This window comes from Vespula pensylvanica, chromosome 2 (genome assembly GCF_014466175.1).
Source record: "Vespula pensylvanica isolate Volc-1 chromosome 2, ASM1446617v1, whole genome shotgun sequence".
Lineage (NCBI taxonomy): Eukaryota > Metazoa > Arthropoda > Insecta > Hymenoptera > Vespidae > Vespula > Vespula pensylvanica.
Window position 1 is genome coordinate 6392141 of NC_057686.1, and position 25017 is coordinate 6417157.

At 30.1% G+C, this 25017-nt stretch overlaps 2 protein-coding genes across 6 annotated transcripts; one reads left to right on the forward strand and one right to left on the reverse strand.

The window, feature by feature from the left end:
* The first annotated feature begins 1337 nt into the window (after nucleotides 1-1337).
* Nucleotides 1338-7022, forward strand: LOC122637827 (sorting nexin-13-like). Of its 5 annotated transcripts, XM_043830242.1 has the most exons (11): nucleotides 1660-1878; nucleotides 2120-2280; nucleotides 2363-2475; nucleotides 2565-2664; nucleotides 2739-2825; nucleotides 2900-3024; nucleotides 3133-3694; nucleotides 3779-5353; nucleotides 5425-5613; nucleotides 5693-5907; nucleotides 5982-7022. In XM_043830242.1, the coding sequence occupies exons 2-11, from the start codon at nucleotides 2272-2274 to the stop codon at nucleotides 6304-6306; spliced, it is 3300 nt and encodes a 1099-aa protein (XP_043686177.1). In that variant the 5' UTR covers nucleotides 1660-1878; nucleotides 2120-2271; the 3' UTR covers nucleotides 6307-7022. The 5 variants fall into 5 exon arrangements, with proteins under 5 accessions (XP_043686179.1, XP_043686176.1, XP_043686177.1 ...); XM_043830244.1 differs by lacking the exons at nucleotides 1660-1878; nucleotides 2120-2280 and adding an exon at nucleotides 1338-1594 and having other exon boundaries at nucleotides 5975-6207; XM_043830241.1 differs by lacking the exons at nucleotides 1660-1878; nucleotides 2120-2280 and adding an exon at nucleotides 1341-1594.
* Nucleotides 7023-7831: 809 nt separating this feature from the next.
* On the reverse strand, nucleotides 7832-24752 carry LOC122627118 (laminin subunit alpha). Its single transcript, XM_043807958.1, has 30 exons — nucleotides 24044-24752; nucleotides 22674-22820; nucleotides 21405-21812; nucleotides 21024-21237; nucleotides 20754-20963; nucleotides 20418-20690; nucleotides 19993-20130; nucleotides 19639-19911; nucleotides 19239-19538; nucleotides 19011-19169; nucleotides 17003-18928; nucleotides 15940-16864; nucleotides 15624-15855; nucleotides 14773-15481; nucleotides 14425-14651; nucleotides 13540-14299; nucleotides 13169-13446; nucleotides 12882-13069; nucleotides 12194-12731; nucleotides 11985-12115; nucleotides 11403-11895; nucleotides 10940-11290; nucleotides 10325-10862; nucleotides 10151-10246; nucleotides 9887-10084; nucleotides 9644-9810; nucleotides 9326-9568; nucleotides 8927-9086; nucleotides 8620-8847; nucleotides 7832-8541 (listed from the first exon to the last, which is right to left on the reverse strand). The coding sequence occupies exons 1-30, from the start codon at nucleotides 24260-24262 to the stop codon at nucleotides 8273-8275; spliced, it is 10998 nt and encodes a 3665-aa protein (XP_043663893.1). The 5' UTR covers nucleotides 24263-24752; the 3' UTR covers nucleotides 7832-8272.
* Between the last annotated feature and the right edge of the window lie 265 nt (nucleotides 24753-25017).

Below are 25017 nucleotides of genomic sequence, written 5' to 3' on the forward strand. Positions count from 1 at the left end.
TCCCGAGACCTGTGCTTCGTGAGACGTAACAATATTATAATACTATAATGTGTACAGTATTTTCGAGAAATATTTAAATCTATAGCGTATATATCGTAGATAGTGTAATAATAGCAGATAGTCATAAAAATTATAAAATAATGTACGCAGATTATTATCATTAGAACATCGAATATAAGGATAAATAAATAAAAGAATTTTGTTTATTTAGTTTAGTTTAATTTAATTTAAGTTTGTTTTAGGTTAAGATCTTCATCCAATATAATAAGTAGCATTAGATTCATTAATAATGTCTTTTTTAAATAACAATAGGAATAATATACTACTAAATGTTTTTGATTATTTATTCGACTTTATATCCTTATTTAAAAATATAGGTTATGAGAAGTCTAATCATAATACAAAATAAGCTTCCACTTACTCCAAATATATAGTCCAAGAAAGTGTGTTCAGAATCGTAAATATACTTTGTAAATAAGCAGAATACGGATTGATGAAAAACAATACGTAAGCTGTATTGAAATCCACTAATCAGAATCGACTATTCTCTTCTATATTTTTTGAATGTAAACATAAACTAGCGATACCAAATTTCGTAAAGATTTACTTCTTAATACGTATCTAATAAGGCGTAAAGTGTAAGTCGTAGTACGTAAGCCCCATCATATACGACTCTGCTTTTGACTCCAACGAAAATATAGAAAAAAAAATTTTCTTATGACTTACGTATACTTGTTACGTCGAACGCATATAGAGATATTACTTAATTAAACTGCTTGTTCTGCTGAACGCAGCCAATGAATGAACAGAAAATAAAGCCTTGTTCTCTATCGGATTGTGTCAAATTTAGTGTTATACACAAACTTTCCAATATATTATTCACAATTATTAAAGTTGGTAAGGCGGAAGTTAAAAAACGAGAGAAATTGATTGTTATAATTTAAAAATAATTCTAATAAAGATTATTATAGATTAATTGTAATAAAGATCTATCTAATAACCTTCAAAGATTAAAAACGTTCCACTATGATAGATTTCAATTAATTTTTAAAAACTGATGCATATACAACAATAAATTACTCGCTTTTCTTTGTATTATATTTTTATTTTATTCTTTTTTTTTTTTTTTTTATTCTTAAAAACGGAAATTGCCCTATTCTGAAACAATAACTGCAATAAAAAAGAATTTTTATGAATTCAGTAGAAATGAAAAAGAATAAAATATGGATTACGAATCAATAACGATATTTATTATTTTATTACTTTATTTTAGATGGGAAGTGTGCTCAATATTAAAAAAAAAATTGTAAATTATCTACTATCTTTATCAGATGCGCATGTTCCAAATAACAGTCGAAATGTAGAGACGTTCCATATCGTATCGTATCATAATATTATGTTATGTAGCGGCGCTCTTGACCGCCCTGTTTTTCTTTCTAGTTAGAAGACATGTTAAACGTATCGTATTATATATTAATCTTTTATAAAGATGTAAACAAATTGCTATATAGGTGACTAATTTGTACAATGATCCATAGAAGATATGCAATATGTACGTAAATACACAAAGAGCAATTTATTGGAGTCTTCGAAGGTAGGTACATAATATATAAATAAAAAAAAAAAAAGAAAAAAAAAAGAAAAGAAACTTGGTTTGTATAAGGATAGTTAGTACATTTCATGTAAATACTGTTAAATATTGTATCGTGCGTAATATAGTAACGATTTGTTCTACGTGATATATAATAATAGGATTGTGAAAATTCTTAATGACGTTCTATTTCGCCATATTACTTTTACGGTTATATCGTTCAACATTGCTGTTGTTTATTTTGTAAGATCGATGTTAATGATGATTTGACAGCAACAACTTAGTGCGTACGTATGTGAATAGACTTCTTAAAGTGTTCATAATCAACGTGACAGGTGATTTCTTTCGTGAGAAAAATTACGAGATCTGGCATTGTTAGATAAATTATATATTTATTATTTTCTATTTCATTATCTTGTCTTTTGCTATCTTGCCTTTCTTGAAATCCTGATTATTAATAAATTACTATGAATTATTTGTATTTGTATAAATTATTTCAATAATTTAACAAATCATTAACGCTTACAGAAAGTAATAAAAGTGCGATTATTAAACAACAGCAATATTAGTATCATAGGAAATTTCCAATACTATATGTTCACTATTACTTATCTACATATGATCCAACATTTCTTGAGATATCCAGTATATACATCGATTTGATTCTGTGACCAATTTTTATGTTTAAAGTAAACAGACAATTTTTAATTTTACAAGTACTTCTATATTTAAAAAGTAATATTTTTACAATGTTACTTATCATTTTTGCAGATGAATATTCGGCTGTATGGAGTAGTTGGAGCCATCATAATATTTTTGATTGCCATTCTTGGCATAGGCTTGATCATAAAACTTTTTGTTTCTTTGCTTGTTTTAATCATAGGGTAAATTTGTATCTTTTTTTTAACAATATTAACCGATATATGATAGAATGTTATAATGACATAATATTGTTATTCTATGTTAATTTTAGAACAATGGTCTGTATAAATAGAATATCTACTCTCAGCGATAATAATGCTCTAATATCAGAGCGGGAGGATATAAACAAAAAGACTTATCAATTTCGGCAGGTATATTAATATCATGACATTATTTCTTTTTCCATTTTTTCTATTTTAATTTTCATCACATTTGTTATTTACAGTATATTTTTAATTTATCCAAGGAAAAGATTACTTTTACATTAGATAGAAGAATTACTGGTAGCCGTATTATCGATGAATCTCTGCAAGTACATATACAATAATTATTAGTCTATTTAGTTCATATCAAAGTAGGTAGTACCTTCATGTATATATTTTTTAGGAAATTTTAGACTTTATCATCAGGGATTATGTGCAAAGTTGGTACAGCTCTATTACAGACGATAAAGAATTTCTCTATTCAGTTCGCAATAATGCTCAAAAAATTGCCATCAATATAGCAAATCGGTGTGTAAAATATTAAGGCAGCAAATACAAAAAAAAGGTTAAATTGGATAGTCGTTAATTATTTGTGATTGGTCTTTACATTATTCAGCATATTTTTTTCTAAATTAGGGTAAAAGCTGTTAACTGGATACCATATTTAACTACACGTCTTGTTGATGATGCTGCATCACACATGAGATTGTATCGTCAAGCCCAAGTAAGAATAAAAGAACTTAGAACGCAAAAATTATATAAGGGCAGTGCTAGTTCTAGTACTTCAGGTGGAACACCAAAAAGAATGCCCACGCATAGACGGAATAAAAGTGAAACTGATATATCTTGGTATACTCAGTCAAAATTTTATGTTCCTAATTTATCATCTCTCATTGAACCTATTGAACTTGGAGACCAGAATGAGAAGGAATCTTTAGAAAAAATATTCTTTGATCTTGAAGTGCAAATGGAAAATAATTTGATATGTAGAGATGTTGTATGCACAAACAAAGCTCAAGAACGAGAATTATTATGTGAAATATCAGAAGGTCTCTTACATTTAATATTGCCAAAGGAAGATTATGATTGTTTAACTGTTAGATATTTTTTGAAAGAATTATTAGCAAATGCCATAATTAGACCATTACTGAATCTATTCTCTGATCCTGATTATATTAATCAGGCATTTATATGGCTGGTAAGCTTTAAATTTAAAATAAATTATAATAATATATCGTTTTTTTTATATCTCTCTCTAGTGATAGTTAAAATATAATTTCAGTGTAATAAAGAAAGTGGATTGCCAAGTGATATCTTTTTGACAGTAATTAGAATAACTGATAATTTGGAAGAACTAGTGGCAACAAAAAATATTATTTCTAAGGAAATAGCACATCTATGTTCAAAAGATTTAACTGGGGATGATGATTTATCAGCAAAGCAACGATTAAATAGTTTACTTTACTTTGTAACAATTTTGGAGACAAGAATTGTTGGAATGCAAGAGGGTTTAGAATCAGAGGGAGATGGAATTGGTACTCAACCAGACTGGAATAGATTAATTGTTCCTGGGCAAAAATTAGTTAATTTGCCTTTAGATGAATTGTTGAAGAACAATATTGCACTTAGTTATTTTATTGATTATATGACTTCTATAAATGCCGAGGCATATCTGTACTTTTATTTAAATATATACGGTTGGAGAGTATCAGCAGAGCAACAAATAGCAGATATTCATTTACAAAAAATACAGACTGGTCCTTCAACCTCGAGTATCGTTAATACTAAACGTAAAAATGTAGATCTAGAAAATTTAAAAGAGGCTGCTTTAAAAATTTATCAACAGTATTTGAGTGATAAAGCATCATCAAAGTTGCAGTTAGATGATTTATTAGTAAAAAGTTTAATAATAAAAATAAAAACTGAAACTGTTAAGGAAGTATGGTTTGATGATCTCTTAGTTTGTTGCTACGAAAAGTTACAAAATGAGGATAGATTTTTACCTAGTTTTAAAAAATCACTTGCATATGTTAAACTTCTTGCTGAACTAGATTTGTTGAAAGATCCAATCTCTGAGGATGATACAAAATCTTTAAAAAGTATAAATTTAACTAGTGTTAATGATGAATTAAATACTTTGCAAAATTTAACAGAAAGTTGTAGTAACAGTGAAGCAAATATAACAACAAGAAAAGAAAGCAAACTAAAATCAAATTCTTCATTAAATTTGATAGATACTGTTGAGTCAAGTGAATCTAAATCATGCAGTGATATTGAAAAAAAATCTTTAAATAATACAAAAGATACGAAAAATATTCAAAAGCTATCAAGTATAGATTTGGATGAAATTAATGAAGGAAAAGATGTAGCTTTTTATTTAGATTCAAACATAGATCAATGTATCACATTAGATGAACAAAATTGTGACTTAAGTGTAATTAAAAAGCTCCAAGAAGGTCGTTTTGAAATTACTGCAAAGATAATTGAAACTGGTATAGTTAATGATCGTGGCAAAACGTACGGTATATATGCTGTGGCTGTTACCAAATGTTATGATTCAGGTTATCAAGAAAAATGGCACATTTATAGAAGATATTCTGATTTCTATGATTTGTATCAAAAAATAAAAGAAAAATATTATGACTTGGCCAAAATTCCATTTCCTGCTAAGAAAGCCTTTCATAATATGGAGAGGACTGTATTGGAAAAAAGAATGCTAATGTTGAATGCTTGGTTACATCAACTAACAAAACCAACAGTTGTTGATGGCCACATGGGTTTACAAAATCTCTTATTAGCATTTTTGGAACAAGGAGATTATGATAAAGGAGTTACTGGAGGTCAAATCTCACGAACGGTAAATTTCACTTGAATAATTTTTATGATAGATATATAAACGTTTAAATTCCATTTTTTTTTTTTTTACAGTTAGATAATTTAATGAATCCTCTAAAAACATCCATGAAGAGCGTAACGCAAGCTGTAAAGACTATGCCAGATAATATGTTGAGTACAGTAGATGGTGTTATGGATAATATAAGTAAATTTTTTGGCAATCCAAAAAAAAGTACTGTTTTTTATGAGCATGCTAAAGTTGGTGCTAGCCTGGATGTAGAAGTAACGATATTTTTTTCATTTGTTGTATAACTCACCATAATTATGTAACATAATTAATTCTCATGTCATTTGCTTTTAGACTAGTGATAATATTCCATTAAGGATAATGTTACTACTAATGGATGAAATTTTCGATTTAAAAGTAAGAAATCAGTGGTTAAGACGAAGAATTATTACGTTATTAAGACAAATTATTCGTACGATGTTTGGTGATATTGTGAATAGAAGAATAATAGAATATGTTTCATTAATGACTAGTCCCACAAAAGTTGCAGGATATTTACGATTCATTAAGTAAATACCTAATATAACGATTATTAAAATTTTCTGACACTCTTTCAATCAAACTAATGTATATAAGTTTTCAGGAATAGTTTATGGCCCAATGGTATTAAAGCTGAAAGTAAACTTACTCGAGATTCAGAAACAAAAAATAGAACTCGAGTAGTAGCCAAAGTAGCATTGCTCTCTTGTTTTTCAGATGATTTGAAGCATATCATAGGTAGTGAAACAACAAGACATGGACTCCTAAGGGTGTTTGAATTATTTCAACAACCTGTATTAAATAGAAGATTATTATATGTATTACTTGAAGGGATTTTAGAAACTTTATTTCCAAAAAACAACATAGGAGATATATTTAAGAAAGTTTACTCTACGTCTTCTCGTTTGAAAGATAAAATTAAAACGTAACAGATGAGCAAACGAACCAGTTTGATAATGAAATAATACAATCCAGACGCAATTGTGTCTAATTTCGATTCGATACAAACGTCTTGCATTACCAGATAATGAACTCTAAATAAAATAAAATAAAGTTACACTTTATAGAATGAATTCTCAATAACGATCTAATATATTTATATCAGCTACGATATATTGGCGACGACCAATTAAACATTTAAGATAGATATATTAAAATATATGTTATGATTTGTTTAAGTTAACAATATTACGCTATATTGATTTATATAATTTGTTTTCTTTTTTTTTCTTTATGTTTGATTTATATTTGTATTTAGTAAGTATTTCGGAATTTAATAATTTATATTACTATTAGATTATAACATGAATAAATTCGATTTCAAGTATAAACATAAAGTGAATGTAACCGAACTTATTTATGTTATGACCTAATATAATATGAAATTATCTAAATAATATTGTAGCAGCTATTGTTTAATCTAACAGGGATCAAAGTAAGAATCGGATAATCTTACAATTTTGGTAATATACATATTTAATAGGAAGTAAGTACTTGTAAACTTATGGCCAAGAAAATATTATATATGAGTTGGTGCCGTCTAAACAGATCTTTATTGGATTATTATTTTTGACGGTATGATGTAAACGTAATAAGAATAACACAAACATTCCATTTGCATTTTAATATACTTATGGTTATATAACAATCGTTTTCTTACAAATAATCATAAGATAAAAATATGTGTAACTGTCCATTCAAACTCTCATGATATATGCAGAATGTGATTATAAAAAATAATTTATATATAGATATTTATTAAATTCATTACTTTATAAGAATACCAGAGTGTGTGTGCCATTAAGATAGCAGCAATAATTTTATTTATTAAGCAAATTACATGGTCTTCGAAATAGTCTCTAAAAAAATTTACAAAAAAAAAAAAAAAAACAAGCATAGCATATATTTAAAGACATATATAATTTCTGTACAAATTGTTGTATATTAATGTTATATGTAATTTCTCATGTGTATATACAATAATTTTTATTGCATCAAAGAGCTATGTTTAAAACATTTTACTTATTAAATGAATTGTTTATAATTTATAAATGTTTTATTTATGATATTTACGAAATTCTGCAAAGGTATATAAAATATATTAAATATTCTTGTTTTGTAAAAAATATATGTTAGAATTACCTGCATTGTTAAAATTAGAGGAATAGTATTTCAAAAGATGAATTACACAAATTTTTTCGTAAGTTTCATATACTTTTTTTTTCAACTAAAAATAGATGAAAAAAGAAATATATCAATTTTTTGTACATATTATTCTTTAATTTCCTAAATTTTAATACATTACAAAATTATAAAATAATATATTATTATATTTGGTAAAAAATATATTATAGAAACAAATAATATTTTTGTACATACATAAAATCAAAATTCATTAATGTTTCTATTTATTTTGTGTGATTTATCTTGTGGATAAAATATAAACAAACAATATTTTTCATTGAGTGTAGTAATTTATATTTTACATTTTTTATTAGTAAATTCTTTCTCTTTGGCTATGCAATACAATTAAATCAGAATTATTCAAAATATCTTAAGAACTTAATTGTGTCAAGTATAAATTTCTACTACGTACAATACAAAATATACTATATAATCGTTATTACTTGTATCGGCAATATGAAATGCTTCCTACTGAATGTGAAGGAAATGCAAAACTCAGTCTTTTGGCCATTATTTTAGACTAGGCGTGAGGTTCTTTTGGAGTATTTTGTAATTATTTTATTACTATGCCTGTGACACAATTTTTCATTTGCTTAAAAAGAGTGTTAAACCAATCTTAGCATATACACTCTACTTAAGTTAATGCATTCACCACCACTTTAAGATTTAACTGTACTTCGTACATTTTCAACTTCAAGTAACATTACTTACTTATATTGTTGGACAAACACCCGCAATAACTCTTCCATAAGCCCGTTCTGGACCCAAATGAATGGAATTCATATTAATGTATACATTATTTATGCAACCAACGTATTGAGATTGTGACGTGCTGCCACGTAATCTTCTACCCAACATAGGATGTCCACCAATGAATATCGGATGCTTCGACAAAACTGCTGCTACGTTTTTGCCACCAATTCCTATTGGAGCGGCCTTGTGATCGACGGACAAAAGTACTGCATTTTTCTGTTTTACAGCTGTTGCAAGAAAAACAGAAAATGAGTATTTGGACAACGAATAAATAAATAGTATATCAGATATATAAGATATATTACCTCGAACATTGTGCCAATTACCATCGCATAAAGAATTAGATTTGGATGGTTCAAATGAGGTTTCTATAGAACCCTTAGTCGTTTTAACAAGAAATTTAACAGTACCATTAATCATTTCCAAAACTAGATAGTCTCGTTTACCATGAACCGATAGTAAATGTCCAGAAGTTGTACGTGGTTTGATATCCATTTGAATATCCATAGTACGTCCAACGGTAAATCGATCCACTGAAAAGATTTTTCGTTATTTTTAATGAATGAAATATCTACGTATATATATATACGGTTACATGTATGTATCACTTACTTGCTTTGAACAGATTGCTACCGTTTCCTGGGAAGAAGAACAGCCCTGGTTCTATTCGCTTCGAACATGGTATTACACCTAATTTCATTGTAGGTTCACCAACAGGTTGACCATTCATCATAAAATTGCTTAAACATCCACTAAACATAGTACTTAAACCCTAACAAAAGTAATAGTATTTTATATAGTTTTATCATATTATGATATATGAGTATAATTAGAAGTTGATTTAATACAAAAATAAGCAAAAAGTTTGCATGAACATTCTTAATTATTTTGGTGTGTTAAAGCTTTGGTCTGTAATAATATTCGCTTGTTATGAAATACTCGGTATATATGTGTGCGTATGTGTGTATAAAAGTAATATATAATATCATTGAAAATATTGTAAACTCTTACTATTCTTGACTGTGTCACGCTATACAATTCTGGTAGTACACCTCCTACAAAAAATGGTGGATTAACATTGATAGTTTCAGTATGTCCTTGAGAAGAGCCAACTATTGGTGCTTCATTATCTACAGAAAGTTGTCCGAGTTGTTTATCTCTCTTAAAAGCAACGTAATGCCATTGGTTGTCATTTATTTGTTTATCACTTATAAGTACAGCTGGTCCACTTCCACAGTCAAACTTGTGATGAATCTTGAAGAACAAGATATTATTTTTATAACAGTTTACATATTTGATGGTTTAATAGTTATACGCAATTCTTCTTACCCTTCCGTCTAGAATATATAAGGCAATTACATCTTGTTTACTTAAATCAGAAGCAAAGAAAATAATTCCATTATCGGACATTGTTTTAATGTTAATTTGGAAATCATAATAGTCTCTGTATCTTCCATTTAAAGATCTGTATTCCAATCGACTATTGTTTGTAGTACCTGGATATAATAATAATAGATAATTTTATTAGAATCCATAGAAATAATGTTTTCGCGGAAATTAATGTTTATGTACCGAATCTCCATTCATTTTCAAGATCAGGATCAGTAGCTGGATAATAAGGTAAATGACATTGGTCTACAGTTTGAGGTAGAGTTGGTTTTGGAGTAGATGTTGTAATTGTTTCAGTTGTTATTTCAATGTGATGACCGCGTCCTTCCAAAGTAGGTTCTTCATCTTCATCTTCCTTTTCTAATTCAATGTCTACCACATCTGGAAGTAAATAGCAAACATTCATTATTTCTAATAAATATACATTTGATTTATGTGATTACTAACTAATTTGTGTCGTGCCCTCAGTAGTGTCATCAGGATTTTCTGTAGGAAGCAGTGGTATCCAACCATTTATTTCTGGCTCGTCGACTGGAGCAATGGCTATAAAAAAGAACGTTTATTTAATAATCTATTGTTTTGCAATCACAGATAAAAAATTATTAAAAAGATTAAACATACGTGATTGTTCACCGCCTTTACACTTTCCTAAAAATGCATGAAGTTTTTCTGTCGTGTTAGCAAAATTAATAATAATGCCATTCAAAGTAGCATCGCCAATACAACCAACAAACGGTGTTCTTGCATTGTTTTGAGATGCTTGGAGCGATATTGGTATACCGCCAATGTAAAGATTCCCATAAAGAATATGTAGTGACGGGGGTGGTGAATCGGTGCTGTAATTCTTAATATCATCAATATCAAGTCTCAAAGATGATTCATTATGTGTCGCCGTGACAACATGCCACTCATTATCATTGAATTTTATTTCATTTGGATCAGTCCTCAATTCTTCGCCTTGACTTTTAAATATTAATACACCATCAACCAATGCCATGTAACTTGTAGATGTTTGGTCTGGATTAGTGACATAAAATATAAGACCATCATTCGCCAATGTTTTGAATTTCAAATTAATCTGAAGGAAGTTGGACGCCGAAACATTATTCCACTTCACATATCCTGGCATATTATCTTCAAAAGATACCAGACTTGCGAACTAAAATTAAAAATTTCTTGATACGTCTCAATCAAATGGTTAAAGTAAAATAAATTTTGAAAAAATATATAATATACCCTAACTGGACAACCAGGCATAACTCCAAAAGCTTGTATATTGCTGCTAAGATCAACTGAAGTATCAAGAATAACAACATCATCGATACATCCTTCGAAACCATCATTCGTAACTGGTTTATAAGGATGCTTGGCATTAGGTGGATATCCTCCGAAATAAATGTAATCCAAAGATAGAAGAGTTTTAGTATTGCCCTTAGCTTCATCTCGTGCAACCATCGTACCATCGATTTTAAGAACACCAATCTTTTCGAACCTCAATGCTTCTAAACTGTGCCAGTTACCATCATTAAATTTATCAAATGATTTCAAAGATATTTCACCGTCATCAAGATCGTACTGATACAGTACCTATAAATGATCAAAAGGACATATTTATTTTTATATTTTTTAAATAAAATATTTAGACTTATATAATAATATTATATAAATTTAAAGTGTAAACAAGTATTTATAATCATACCTGACCATCTCTCATCTCTAAAGATAAAAATTGTTTACCCTTGCCCATTAGATATATTAAGCCATCATCCGCGAATGTTTTGAAATTTAATTTTATACTGAATTTTCTACTATCAGGTGATATCTGAGAATTTCGTTTACTTAAAATCGCATATCCATGTTTGTCAAATCTATATCCTGTACTTGGTTGGAAATTTATCAATTTGTCCCTTTCCATAGCGTCTTCTCTATTATTTTCACCATCTACAAAGTTCCAGAAAGAAACAGGTATATCGCCGATTACTAACTCTTCCATTTCACCCTCGAAAGAGGATGCTGTAACTGCGTCTTGAATATTAAAAGAAGAAGGATATCCTCCTACAAATAGTTTTGAATGTTCTTGATCGACATTAAATATAGAATAAGCGCCTGGTAATACTTTTTCTGTTTCATATTCCTTATCTCTGCCCTCGCCAATATCCTCACGTACTATTAACTTGACATTTTTTCCAGTCCTATTTCAATGATTTATTTGATTATTGACAACAATCTATTTATTTATTTATTATTCATTTCATATTCATTTAATTAAAAATTTACTCACCTATCAATAATTATCTGACGCCAAATATTATCAGACACAAATTTATTACTAATAACCTTTGTTGGTCCAGAACCAAGATCTAATATAAGTACTGGATATCCACTTTCTATCAGAAGTGCCATAAAATCATGCTGTAACCAAATAATGAATGATTAAAACTAATTCCAATATAGCAAATGTATAACTTTAAAATTAATGATATTACTTACAGTTTTTGCACGTGGTAATTTCATCTTTTCTTCATTTCCAAGATAAAAAAGAAAGCCATTGGTTTTATTCGTACGGAAATATAATGAAATTTTGCTAGATGTTGCTAATAAGGGTAAGCTTTCTGGATTTTTCAATTCCAAAGTAGTATTTCGATAGAAAGTTAAACCTGTTTTAAACCTGTCTGCTAATTCTCTAGCATTTGCGATTTTGTTCTTTAGCGCGTCAATTTTATTTTGAAGATCATTTCCTGTTCCTTCCATTGCTTTTTGATTCTTACTCAAATCATTTAGAAAATTGTTAATATTAGGAACAATTTTATTTACAACATCCAATTGTTTCTTAGCCTGAGAAATATCTCGTATCGATTCGGACGTATCCTTCGTAAGTTGTTTAGTTTTTTTGAGATCATTTGGTATATTGTCGATTGTACCATTTATACTTTGAATAGCATTTGTTATGTTGTATACCATTTTAATAACTTCATCAACTGCATTGTGAGCTACTGACGAAGATTGTGATGGAATATTTGAAAGTATTCTAAAAATTAAAATCACCTTTGATATAAAGACATACCTAGATTTATCTGTATATAGGATGTTGCATAATACACGATATATTACTATGTTTTTAACGATATGTCTTCTACGAAGAAAATCTGTTAATTGATAGAAGAAAACTATCTCTTACTTATCAATATAATCCAATAATTCTTTATTATTTTCGTTTTGAGAATCTGTAGATGTTTCCTTGGTCTGTGCAATCTGAAGATTTCCTTCGGATTTGCCTTCAGTTTTCTCAAATACTATTTCTGCAGAGGCAAGCAAATTTGCAGATTGATCACGAGAATTTCTTATTTTTTCTTCTATTCTCGAAGACTATTATAGTAAAAAATATTATATTATAATTAAATGACAATAATTGATTATAAATCATAGTAAAGGAAAATAAAAATAATGAATGTATTGGTAACTTACTGATGCTGTTGCATTATTAGCAGCATACACAGCATCAAGAGCAGCATAGTTGGCAACTTGGATAGCCATTTCAATATCCCTATATGCAGAAACAGCACGTACAGCATTTGTATTGCGTGTGTCTGTTAAGAGATTGTCCAATTCTAAAGAATGGCTGTAAAGAGATTCAGCATGATCATGTGCCCTATGTAAAGAATCTCCTAAATTATTAAGCATTTGGTCATTTTGCAAAATGGTATCATTTAAACGCATTACCACTTGTTGCAATGTATTAGACTCTGTGGAAATATAAATTCTCTCATGAATAGATATTCTATTAACAATGTAGTATTTTACAAATATTAATAAAATTAAAGTGAAATGAATCTTACCTAAAATATTTATATTCGTATTTGTTTCGTCTAACAGTCGACTTGCATTTCTATTAAGTTGCTCACCAGCCTTTAGATCTTCTTCGGCCTCTAACGTAATATTTTTCACAATATCAAAATTTCCAGATTCTGCAGCTATTCTATTATCTTCGTTAAGATCTTCAACGTCAGCTGCTAACGCTTCAGCTTTTCCTGTGATTTCCAGTAAATCATCCATTTTTGTACTAATATTTTGTATTTTGTCATGTAAATTTGATGCCATTGAAGTCAGATTATTCACTGGAGAATTATATTGGAGCATTTCTGATACGAGAATATTTGCTTGATCAGCTTGATCGATTGCTTTATCACGGAAATTAACAAAAGACACCTCTTTGATTTTTTGCAGAATTTCTTCTGCCTTTCTTACAGTGTTTTCAATTTTACCACCTGGTCTAAGCTCTATATTGGAAGCTAATGATTGTACTTCAGATACTATAAAATTAACTAAAACTATTTCACGAATTACATCTTCTTCTAAAACATTCATATCATTAAGCGTATTGTAAGCACCGTGTTTCCATTTGATGCTATCTTCAGCAGCATAATCAATGTGACGTTTTTGACTCGACACTTCTTGTCCAAGACGCGATAAGTTTTGTTGTAGTGGTACGAAATTAACTCTCTTCGGATCGAGTAACATAACTTCTGAATGGAAGTCATTTACTGTATCGTTAATAAATTTTAAACGCTGATTCGTAAAATAACTTTCAGCTACCATCTGCAAAAATCATATAATTTAAATCGAAGAGAATATAATAATGAAAAATTATTTATAACAAATATATATGAGCATATAAAATAGTATGTATATAGAAAATAATCATTTTCAAATATAAAACTTACATTGTATTCTTCAAAAACTGGATTTAGAAGACCTGAGAGTATATCAGTAACATCAAGTAGATCACCAGTACAAGAATCACATGCAAAGCAACCTTGTCCTGGGATTAAAACATGACGATATGGACAATGATCACACTTTTCACCAATAACACCAGGAAGACATGTGCACTGTCCAGTAGTTGTGTTACAAGATGCACCAACAGAATATCCAGTATTACAACCACATGCTGAAATTATGAGAAAAATTAAAAAATCAATGTATTATTCTTAACAATATTTCTTGTACAAATGTATAATTATAAGATATATATATATATATGTTTTATTATTTATTTTGTTTATACTTACATGTACAACCATCTGGACCAAAATTCCAATAACCAGGAGTGCACTGATCACATTTCCGTCCAGTAACACCAGGTTTACATTGGCACTGGCCAGTTTTTTCATCACATTGTTTACTATGTGAAGCAATATTACAATCGCAAGGCTTACAACCTTTGCAAGAATCAAATCCATAATGATTTTCTTCGCAACGATCACATTGTTCGCCAACAACATTTTCTTGACAATAGCATTGTCCATTATGGCTATCGCAATGTTCCATTCCACATTTTTTACATGAACAACTCTGACAATCTTTCCTTTCCACTGCATCACCAAAATATCCAGGTGCACAGTAATTGCAAGCTTGTCCATATGTATTGTTCAAACAATGAAGGCATTCTCCAGTAATAGAATCGCAAGAATCAACTTGATTGGTATCAATATTACCAGAACATTCACAAGGTTTACAAAAATCACCATAAACTTCTGGATTTCCATAATATCCGGCAATGCAAGTTTCGCATCGTGCGCCATAATAACCAGGAAGACAATTGCAGCTAATTTTGTTACCTTCTTCATTTACTTCACAATCAGATGCAAAATTATTTGATGCTGTAGGAAGTGGACAAGCACAGATTAAACAATCTGAAGGAGTACCAATAGTTGCATTTCCATAATAGCCTTGCTGACAAAATTCACAATGATCGCCTTTAGTACCATTTTTACAATTCTGTAAAAAAATAACATATTGTTTATTTATAAATTTATTTATATAAATAACTTTTCTTAAATTTATTATAATTTGGCAATAAATGTTTTTTCACATGAAAAATATACTGAAAAGATTCTAAAGGAAAAACAGGAAAACATACATGGCACACGCCGGTATTCACGTCGCAAGTATCTGCATGACCATTACATTGACACCGTACGCAATATCCTCCATAAGGACCTGATTGTACTCTATAATATCCTGGAGCACATTCTTCACAAGATAATCCTTGATAATTTGGTGGGCATTGACATTGCTCCACACTACTGGCTGAAATACTATACTGAGCTGAGTATTGTTCTGTTGTAATATCAATGGTAACATAAGACAACCTAAAAAGATATATAAATATCAAATATTAATTAAATAAAAAAAAATATATATATATAGAATAATTTATAAATATTGATACTCACGATGCAATGATGCTAGGGTTCCAATATGTTGCTCGAATATATATACCTTGAAGATTTTCAAGAACTACCATAATCTGTTCTCTAGTAACACTTAAACGATTTAGTGTAAAAAAGTTGGCTTCTATGAGTTCAACAGATCCAACAAAATTTGTAAAAGAAGGTGGTTGTTCATCACCATAGAAAAAAAGAACTGTATCTGCTCCTTGAAGAATCACGTCAGCCGCGCTTACTGCTTTTCCAAAGGGTCCAGTATTATAGCTTACAGTGTAATTTAAAAACCCGCCATATGAAGTCAATTTTTTGCCAAGATAACTGGCAGGAGCTGCAAAGTACACAACATTTTCAAATGTGTCATTAGTTGTTAAACCAATGACTATAGAAGTTGAATTAATTTCTTGAGGTATTGTTGTTAAAAATGTTAAATTTCCAGTCTTTTCATTTTGTACAACAAGCTCCCAGTTGTTCATATCCAGAATATGAGTTCTGTAGAGATTTGCAGAAGCACAACGTGTTGTCTTTCCGAAACAAAAGCATTTTGTGCAGCCTTCTTCATTGCTTGCTTGAATATTAAAGGTTCCTTCTTTACAAACATCACAAGCAGAACCTTGTATATTTTCTTTACAGAAACATTCAGCTGTATACTGATCGCAAATATCCAATGTTGTTCCTCGCACATCACAGTCACATTTTTCGCAATGAGGAAATTGTGAATATCCAGGTATGCATTTATCGCATTGTCTTCCAACAACATTTTCTTTACAGCTACAGTTGCCATTAAATAAATCACATTGCATATTACCATCTATGACACCAAGAAAAGAACAATTACATTCTTCACATCCAATTATGGGATCAAACCCATAGGTGCCTGGTTCACATTGATCACAACGTTCACCTGTGACTCTTGTAGGACAAATGCATTCACCTAAAAACATGAAAATTTGTATATTATAATATTATAATATAAATTAAACATAAATTATAATTAATAATCGTAATCATTCAAATAATATAAGAGGATAATTTAAAACAGTTAATTTTATTAATTGTGAACAATACTTACCAGTTTCAGGTTCACAAAGTACTGTACTAGGACAAGCACAAGGTTTGCAATTTGGAAATCCATAATATCCTGTTTTACAAATTTCACATCTTCTACCAATAATATGAGGTTTACAGGGACACTGTCCTCCAAACTTTTCACATTCAAAACTAGTTGTACCATAAATGTCACAATTACAAGGTAAAGCGTGATTATTGTAATTAGCAGTCAATGAAAAAATGGAATCTCTACAAAATCCTTCTTCTGTTATATTTATGTAGAAATGATTATTACCACATTTTTTAAGGAATTCCTTAGTCTGATCAAATTGTATTTTTGTCAGAATTTTACTATTATATTGGTCTGCAGGTACAACCAAAATATAATCCAACCAAATACCATTTCCACTGCTTTCTTTAAATGTGATCACAAAATTTTCAATTAACTGAAATCGAGTATTGCCATCTACTTGTTGCACAATGCTACGACAACCACTGTTGCTAGGACAATGAGGTACAGAAACTTTTGCTTCATAAAACTTTCCATTTTGTACTAGTACATCTAATTCGAACTCTGGATGATCTGGTTGATAATATTGTACAATGAAAACATATTCTCCAGGTTCAGGAACTTTTGCATGAATGTCTACCATTGCATCTTTATCATTTAAATAAATTAGTTTAGTGGCATTATCAAAAATACCAGATGGCCGATTACCCACTTCAAGAACTGCATTATTGGATTCAAATTCAATCTTTTTAGAATCAGCTGCACCAGGGAAAAATCCTTGTACACATTTACCATTTTTTCGAACACAAATAGATCTTGGTTTTATATAATCTAAAGACCAGCGATGATATGGAATAGCAACAATCGAATGAATCGCAATATTTGAAGTAGGTTCTCCAGTTAAGACTATGCTTACATAATTTGACTGAAAGTTCATAACAGCCACTCTATCATATGTATCAGTTACTACTTGCCGACAGATACTTGTATATTTACAAGGATAAAGCGTAACTTTGCCTTTGCCGACGGTGTTTGCTTCGATCAACAATACAGAAGTCTCACTATCTTCCATAGAGGTAACATACGTTATGATAAGCACATGTGGGCCTGGTTTAGATATTCTCAATTCAAAGTGAATTTCTTCTTGACTGTCGTTTATAAGTGGCATTTCATCTACATCAATCTCTTTAAGAGTATCCTTATTTGAGAAATATTCTGTTAAAGGTATTCTTATGTTGTTCTCATTGAGAAAACCTCCTGCGCCGCGGACAGAATCAAAATTCGTCAAATTGGGATATCCATAATGACGGCAGAGCTCTTTGTAACCAACTTTACAAGGTATGTTAACATCTTGTGTTAAAATAGTTGCTTCATAATATTCCGAAGGTAATAGAACGAAATAGTCTAGGAAAAGACTTTTTTTATTAGCAATACTAATAGTCCAATGTCCAGGATTCATCACCATAGGTGAAGGGTGGTTATCATGAATCCCTGCAACTGTAACGAACGATGGTTTCGTCGTAGGTTTAAATTGGACTTTGAATTGCTGTTCCACTTCGACAGGACTATCTGGTGTAATTTTAATAGTTCCAAGAATCGGTTCATTGTTAGGGTTTACATATCGTATAACCATACGATATAAAGAAGATTTATGTATATAAACATTTTGGATAATTTCATCTTGTAGAGCAGAAAATACAGCATATCCTTTCCAACTATAACCTGGGAAATACTGTTCTAAGAAACCATATCGTACTTGACTGTTACTAGAAGTTCTACCATCTTCTACTTCATATTGGAATTGATGAAGAGTAGGAAAATAATGTGCTTTTAAAGGTTCTTTACATGTCAAACCCGTTACACGAGGCTGACATTGACATTGTCCAGTTTGTTTGTCACAAATGGAACTAACTGATCCACCAATATCACAGTTGCACTCTATAAATTAGCATTTACAATATTAACGTCTACTTAAATAAAAACATATATTGATTGAACTTAAATGATCATTATAATTTACCTGAACAACCAAATAAATTATTCTCTTGAAGATTATAAGTTCCATCAATGCATCGAGTGCAACTTCTATCAGTCACTCCAGGTTTACAAATACACTGTCCAGTTTTCACATCACATTCTCCAATACTCCCAATAACGCCCGGAATGTTACATTGGCATTCTAAAAAAAAATATTTAGATCATATAACTATTAAATATTAGATACAATGGAACTAAAGACTTGAATTACCTTCACATCCTTCTGTATTATGTGCTTGTAAATTCCAATATAAAGGTTTACATTTGTTACAAATTCTTCCTTCCACACGTTCCTTACATTGGCAAAGTTCCCCTGCTGGTAAACTACCACATCCTTGGAAAGTTTCAACAATACCTGCTGGATCACAATTACATCCTTCACAAGTTGGAAAATTATAAAAGCCCTCTTTACACTGATTGCATCTTGATCCATCAAAGTTTTCTCTACACTGACATTTGCCTTCTATATCACAAGATACACCAATTGCTCCATGGCTATCGCAGTTACAAGCTACAATATGAAATTCAATAAAATCCTTTATATAAATAAGTACATATCCATTTTTATAAAAGATATCACAAACAGAAATTTCTATAAATTTAATTCATACCTATACATTCTGGATACATATAATATCCTGGACTACATTGATCACATGTCTTTCCTGCAAAGTTGGCAAGACACGAACATTTTCCTATGCTGTCACAACTAATGGAAGAAGAACCAATCAAACTGCAGTTGCATGGTCTACAGTTTGGATATCCATAATATCCATTGATACATTGATCACACCTACTACCACCATAACCTTCTTTGCACAAGCATACACCATCATTCTTATCGCAGATTCCTTGTTTTGTACCTCTTGCATCACAGTTACAATCTGAATAATATAAATAATATTTGTATTGGTTTGTTAAAAGCACCATATTTGTTTAAACATTTGTTTCATTAATTTACATACATGTACACAAAGGATAATTGAAATAACCATCTTCACAGATACTACAAGTTCTTCCTCCATAATTATTTTTACAGGTACAATTTCCAGAAACAACATCACAGACATTGTTTAGGGAGCCAAGCGGATTGCATTCACAAGCTATAAATTTATATTACTTTTACAATATTTTTCCTTAACACGTTTGTTACCAATATCATATATATATATATATATATATATATATATATATATATATATATATATATATATATGGTATATCAATTTTTATTGAATATCACATATTTATGATAGTAACCAATGTAGAAAATAAAAGTCTATGGTTTCGAATATTTTTGGTAACAAATATGCTAAGATTTTTTATATATTCATAAATATATATTTTCCAGAATAAAATAATTTAGATATATTTTATTAGATATACTTACGTAAACATTCAGGAAAACTATAATAGCTTTCTGCACAAAGATCACAGTAATGACCAGCATAGTTTGTTTTACAAGGACACGGACCATCCTTTGCTTCGCAATGATATCCATTAGTTCCTTGTAAATGACATTCGCATGGGCGACAATTAGGATATCCAAAATATCCATGATTACAAGTATCACAATCAGGTGGAGTAAACTCCTTCCGACATTCACATTTACCAGTAGCATCAGCACAATTACCAGTTGAATAAAAGAAATCACAGTTGCAAGCTACAGCAAAATTCAATTATTATAATATATTTCAAGTTCCTTTAAAATATAAAATTAACTTACGTTGGCATACATCAGTAGCATTGAAAGGTTTATTTTGTGGTCTATAAAATCTCGGTTTACATTGATTACAGTTGATACCTTCTGTATTGTCCCTACAATTTTGACATACTCCACCACCTTCATAATTTCCATGTATATCCAAAGACAAATGCTTTTCATCAATTGTCGAATTATAAATGCACTTATCCGAGTGACCGAAGCAATTACAAGCTAAAATATAAATTATAGCCGATATATAAGTATATATTTAATTTAATCAATGATACATACGTTCGCACGTAAATTTCTTAAAAGACGTAGATTGTTGCCATTTTTTCTGTTCAAAACCTTGGCAACATGCTGCACATTGAGGTCCACAAGTATTGTGCTGACATCTACAGACAAGCTTGTTTGGTACGCTAGGATCTTGGATATCGCAGGTATCCGCATGACCATTACACATACATCTACCCCCGATACTGATGTCTTTGATGGAATAAAAATACTAAAATGTACATAAAATGAAAAATATCATGCAAGTGTATATGTATATATATTACTCATAGTAATAAGACAATAATAATAATAATAATAATAATCAGGTAAAGACAAAATTTGATCTGTGTTAATAAGTATCTTCAATCTGAAGAAAGTACAAAAAAGGATTCTTACTCGTCTCGTCACAGTAGGATCCTGACGAACGACCGACATAAGATGTCCCAATAAGTTCTTTGTTCTGAGAAAACGAAACCGCACGTTGGTTGCCCTTGTCCATTCTTGCAAAATCGTTGAATTGAAATAATGCTTCGCCGATGGACGATTATTTAAAATAGAAATTGGTATTTCACCACCCTCCAGGGGTACTATCTTTGAATATTCAGTCGTACAAATCACACTATCATCTCTCGTGATAGGTTTATGACTGTCGACACCAAAATATGTCAAACAATCACTATCGGAATCCGCAAAATATTGCCAAGGTGACCATGTTTTTTCATAATCCGTTGATTTTTCAAGTACCCATAACTCGGGTCTTGGTGAATTTCCCATACGCACATAAACATACGCTACGTGAAATTCCTAATAACGGAACAATAATAATACATTTGTAATATATATGTTTCTTTCATATATATATATATATATATATATATATATATATATATATATACATATAAATGCAAACATATATGTGTACATCTTTATTAACTATAATTAAAAACAAAAAAAAAAAAGAAAGATGCTCCGGTGAGTGCGTATAAAAGAATGTTAACTTTTCTTTAACTACGAAGTTATTCCTTGTATCGTATAAAATCATGACAATGGCATTAATAAAGATAACGACAAGAAGAATCATTGATAAGCTACCATTGACCCTACATTATGATCTCCTCTCGTTACATTTCTCGCGATAGAATATAATCAAAATGTGAGAGAATAACGACAAATCCTTCCGACAATAAAAAGTTTTTCGTAATAAAAAAAAAGAAGCACACTATCTTTAAACGGTAAATATATAATACGTTAATTTAATAAACGATAAATAATGTATAATTAAAATATTGGCGAATATATCCTACGTGTTACATACGTGTGCCACTTGACAATATTCGCATTACAATTAAAAAACTCACTATTTTTTCTTTTACTGCGGAAATAACACGAAGATAATTATTTCCGGCCTACAGGAAAACGCCTACAACATGATAAAACTTTTTGTTATAGATAAAATACAGTTGCACAGTAAATTTGTATCGTTTTCTTGTTAAGCCATCATCCTCGAGCATACTTTCCCGCAAGATTTTTTTTATGATTATTAACTTATTAAATATATATAAATCAAAAAAGGAATGAAAATGTGAACGTACAACATTCATACTTATTTTTTCTTTTGTATTTTATTTTTTTTTTTTGGTTCTTTATGGTATTTTGATAACTTACTTGACCCAAATTAATTGTTAAGTTCACTTCGTTGTACTTCATGCCTCTAGAAAGTGGCGGTGATTGCCACCAAGTTTCCATACCATCGACGGCATATTCGGGAGGGTGCTTTTTTTCAGGACTATCTGGATCGCAAACATCGCATACCTAAATAAAATATATTATATAACAGAATGTGTTATATTTGCAATACATGATTAATTATCCAAATATTTGTTTTCTTATCAAAATTTAATCGAATATAAATATAAAACGAGCTATGAGAAGATAAAATGAGAATTTTTGTGAAATTTATGGTGGGCCATTGATATTCTATGAAATTATTTGGATTCGAAGGAATGGAACTTTAAAGTGTATCGAGAGGTCATCCTTATCTCTTTTTTATCAGCCCTCTTACTTTGACTTAAAGTAAGCGTTTTATTTCGTCCGCTTACAAAATGGTCTTGCGATAACCATGCCATGAATATCTTCCTTATTGAAAGTATAAAAGAAACATTCCAGATAAATATCGTATAATATTTAATATTTATAATATTTCGTTACTTAAAATATATCATCGGGAAAAATCGTTCTTAAGTTCTAAATAAAAAAAATATCGCTAACGTTATTCGTATTATCATTTACATTATTTTACAGTATAAATAGATATAGACTAACTCGTTAATTATCACAGAGATATATCTATTTCATAAAAACAATTTATAATAGATCGTTCGTATATATGATATCTGTATCGATTAATATGTGAACAAAATTATTTAATGAATGAAAAAAGTACTTTTTTTTTTCATTCACACGTTTCTCGCGCGTGATAAATACTGATCTTTTTCTCTTATCACCTTACCAAGAAGTAATAGGAATGAAACATGAATATTATTTCGTTTCGAATAATAATCCTTTATACAAATATTGTTACTCATTATCGACTTTATTTATACGATCGTTTTTTTTTTGGCGGATGAATGATCACAAAAAATAAGGAAGTAGTTAAGCAAGCAAGCTATAGTCTCAGAACCGATAAACTCTTGGACTCGAAGAATCAACGTAGATAAAATTAAGTTCAACAGCATGAAATAGATTTCTGCTAATAACTATATAAAAGAAGGAACTTGTATAAAAAAAATTTATTTATATTTAGTAATGGATTCATTTAAATAAACTGGTAATTTTACGAAATCAAACAATTAAAGAATAACTCGAAACGGAATTTATAGCTCTAAATATATATATATATATATATATATATATATATATATATATTTACGCATACACATTAATTAATTACAATTTATTAGATAAATATTTGATTAAAAATCTTCCGTCTTTTAGCTTTCTATTTTTTCTTCTTTTGTTACATTACTCGCGCTTACCTGTCCTTGAATCAAGTTGATGTCTTCATCTTGATCAGCATTCGCGCCAACGAGTTTACAATAAAGTTCTGGTCCAGGAGTATCGACACCGCACGTGGCGGAGGCGATGATGTCCTTGCCTTCGGCAAGATTGAAATACGGTGGCGTTAAACTCTCGGCTCTTGAATTTTTTACCAGTAAACCGATTAGAAGATGTAGTACAAGTAACCACCCTGACATCGTGACAGAAACGATAAACGATCCGCCACTGCCGGTCCGTCCGTAGACGACCGACACCGAGATCTTCGCTTTTCTCGACGATTCTGTTCAAAAGTAGAGCTATAAGGGGCCTTTTCTTTCCTCGCTCTACCCACACTCCACTCCCTTCCGTTCTCCTTTTTGCTCTCTCTCAAGCACGTACCGAAAATTGTGTGAAAGAAAGAGAAAGAGGAACCAACGCGAAGCGTCATGAACGATAATATAAGATGTTCGAGCGGCTTCTCGATGCAGACTGTCAAGCGCAAGGGTCATCGAGAAGCAACGACTCGAAGGAGGGTGGGGGTGGCTCTTTCGAAGAATGGTCCACACATGTTGGAACCACATGGTATCCTTCGTACACGTGTGTATATACATATCCTCTTATGTTATAGCCATTAAACTGCATAGAGCATATACTATATCAACATCAACCATTGTCTTCCTTCGTTCGTTCTTCTTTAACTAAGTTCAACCTAGTTTAAATTTTAATTATAAATTATAACATAAAAATGTTTTTTCACAATAAAATGTAGAAATTAGAATACACACACGCACACAAAATACACGCGCAATACACACATATACATACATACATACATACAACATAGATCGATATAGATCGATTTCTAATCTTTTTTATCAAATTTTTTTTGAATATTCGGGTATTAGTTAATTTCGATTTTAAATTCGATGGAATTTTTGTGATAACGCTGAAATCCGATTACACGGATATCATA

What these genes read in the sequence shown, in the direction of transcription:
- LOC122637827 (XM_043830241.1), top strand. Translation starts at nt 1,544, where the DNA reads ATGCAATATGTACGTAAATACACAAAGAGCAATTTATTGGAGTCTTCG. An exon ending in GAGGTCAAATCTCACGAACG is followed by an intron (nt 5,354 to 5,424) that starts GTAAATTTCACT and finishes TTTTTTTTACAG; the next exon opens with TTAGATAATTTAATGAATCC. An exon ending in GGATATTTACGATTCATTAA is followed by an intron (nt 5,908 to 5,981) that starts GTAAATACCTAA and finishes ATAAGTTTTCAG; the next exon opens with GAATAGTTTATGGCCCAATG.
- LOC122627118 (XM_043807958.1), bottom strand. Translation starts at nt 24,262, where the DNA reads ATGTCAGGGTGGTTACTTGTACTACATCTTCTAATCGGTTTACTGGTA. An exon ending in TAGAGATGAGAGATGGTCAG is followed by an intron (nt 11,291 to 11,402) that starts GTATGATTATAA and finishes GATCATTTATAG; the next exon opens with GTACTGTATCAGTACGATCT. An exon ending in TAGCAATCTGTTCAAAGCAA is followed by an intron (nt 8,848 to 8,926) that starts GTAAGTGATACA and finishes AAATCTTTTCAG; the next exon opens with TGGATCGATTTACCGTTGGA.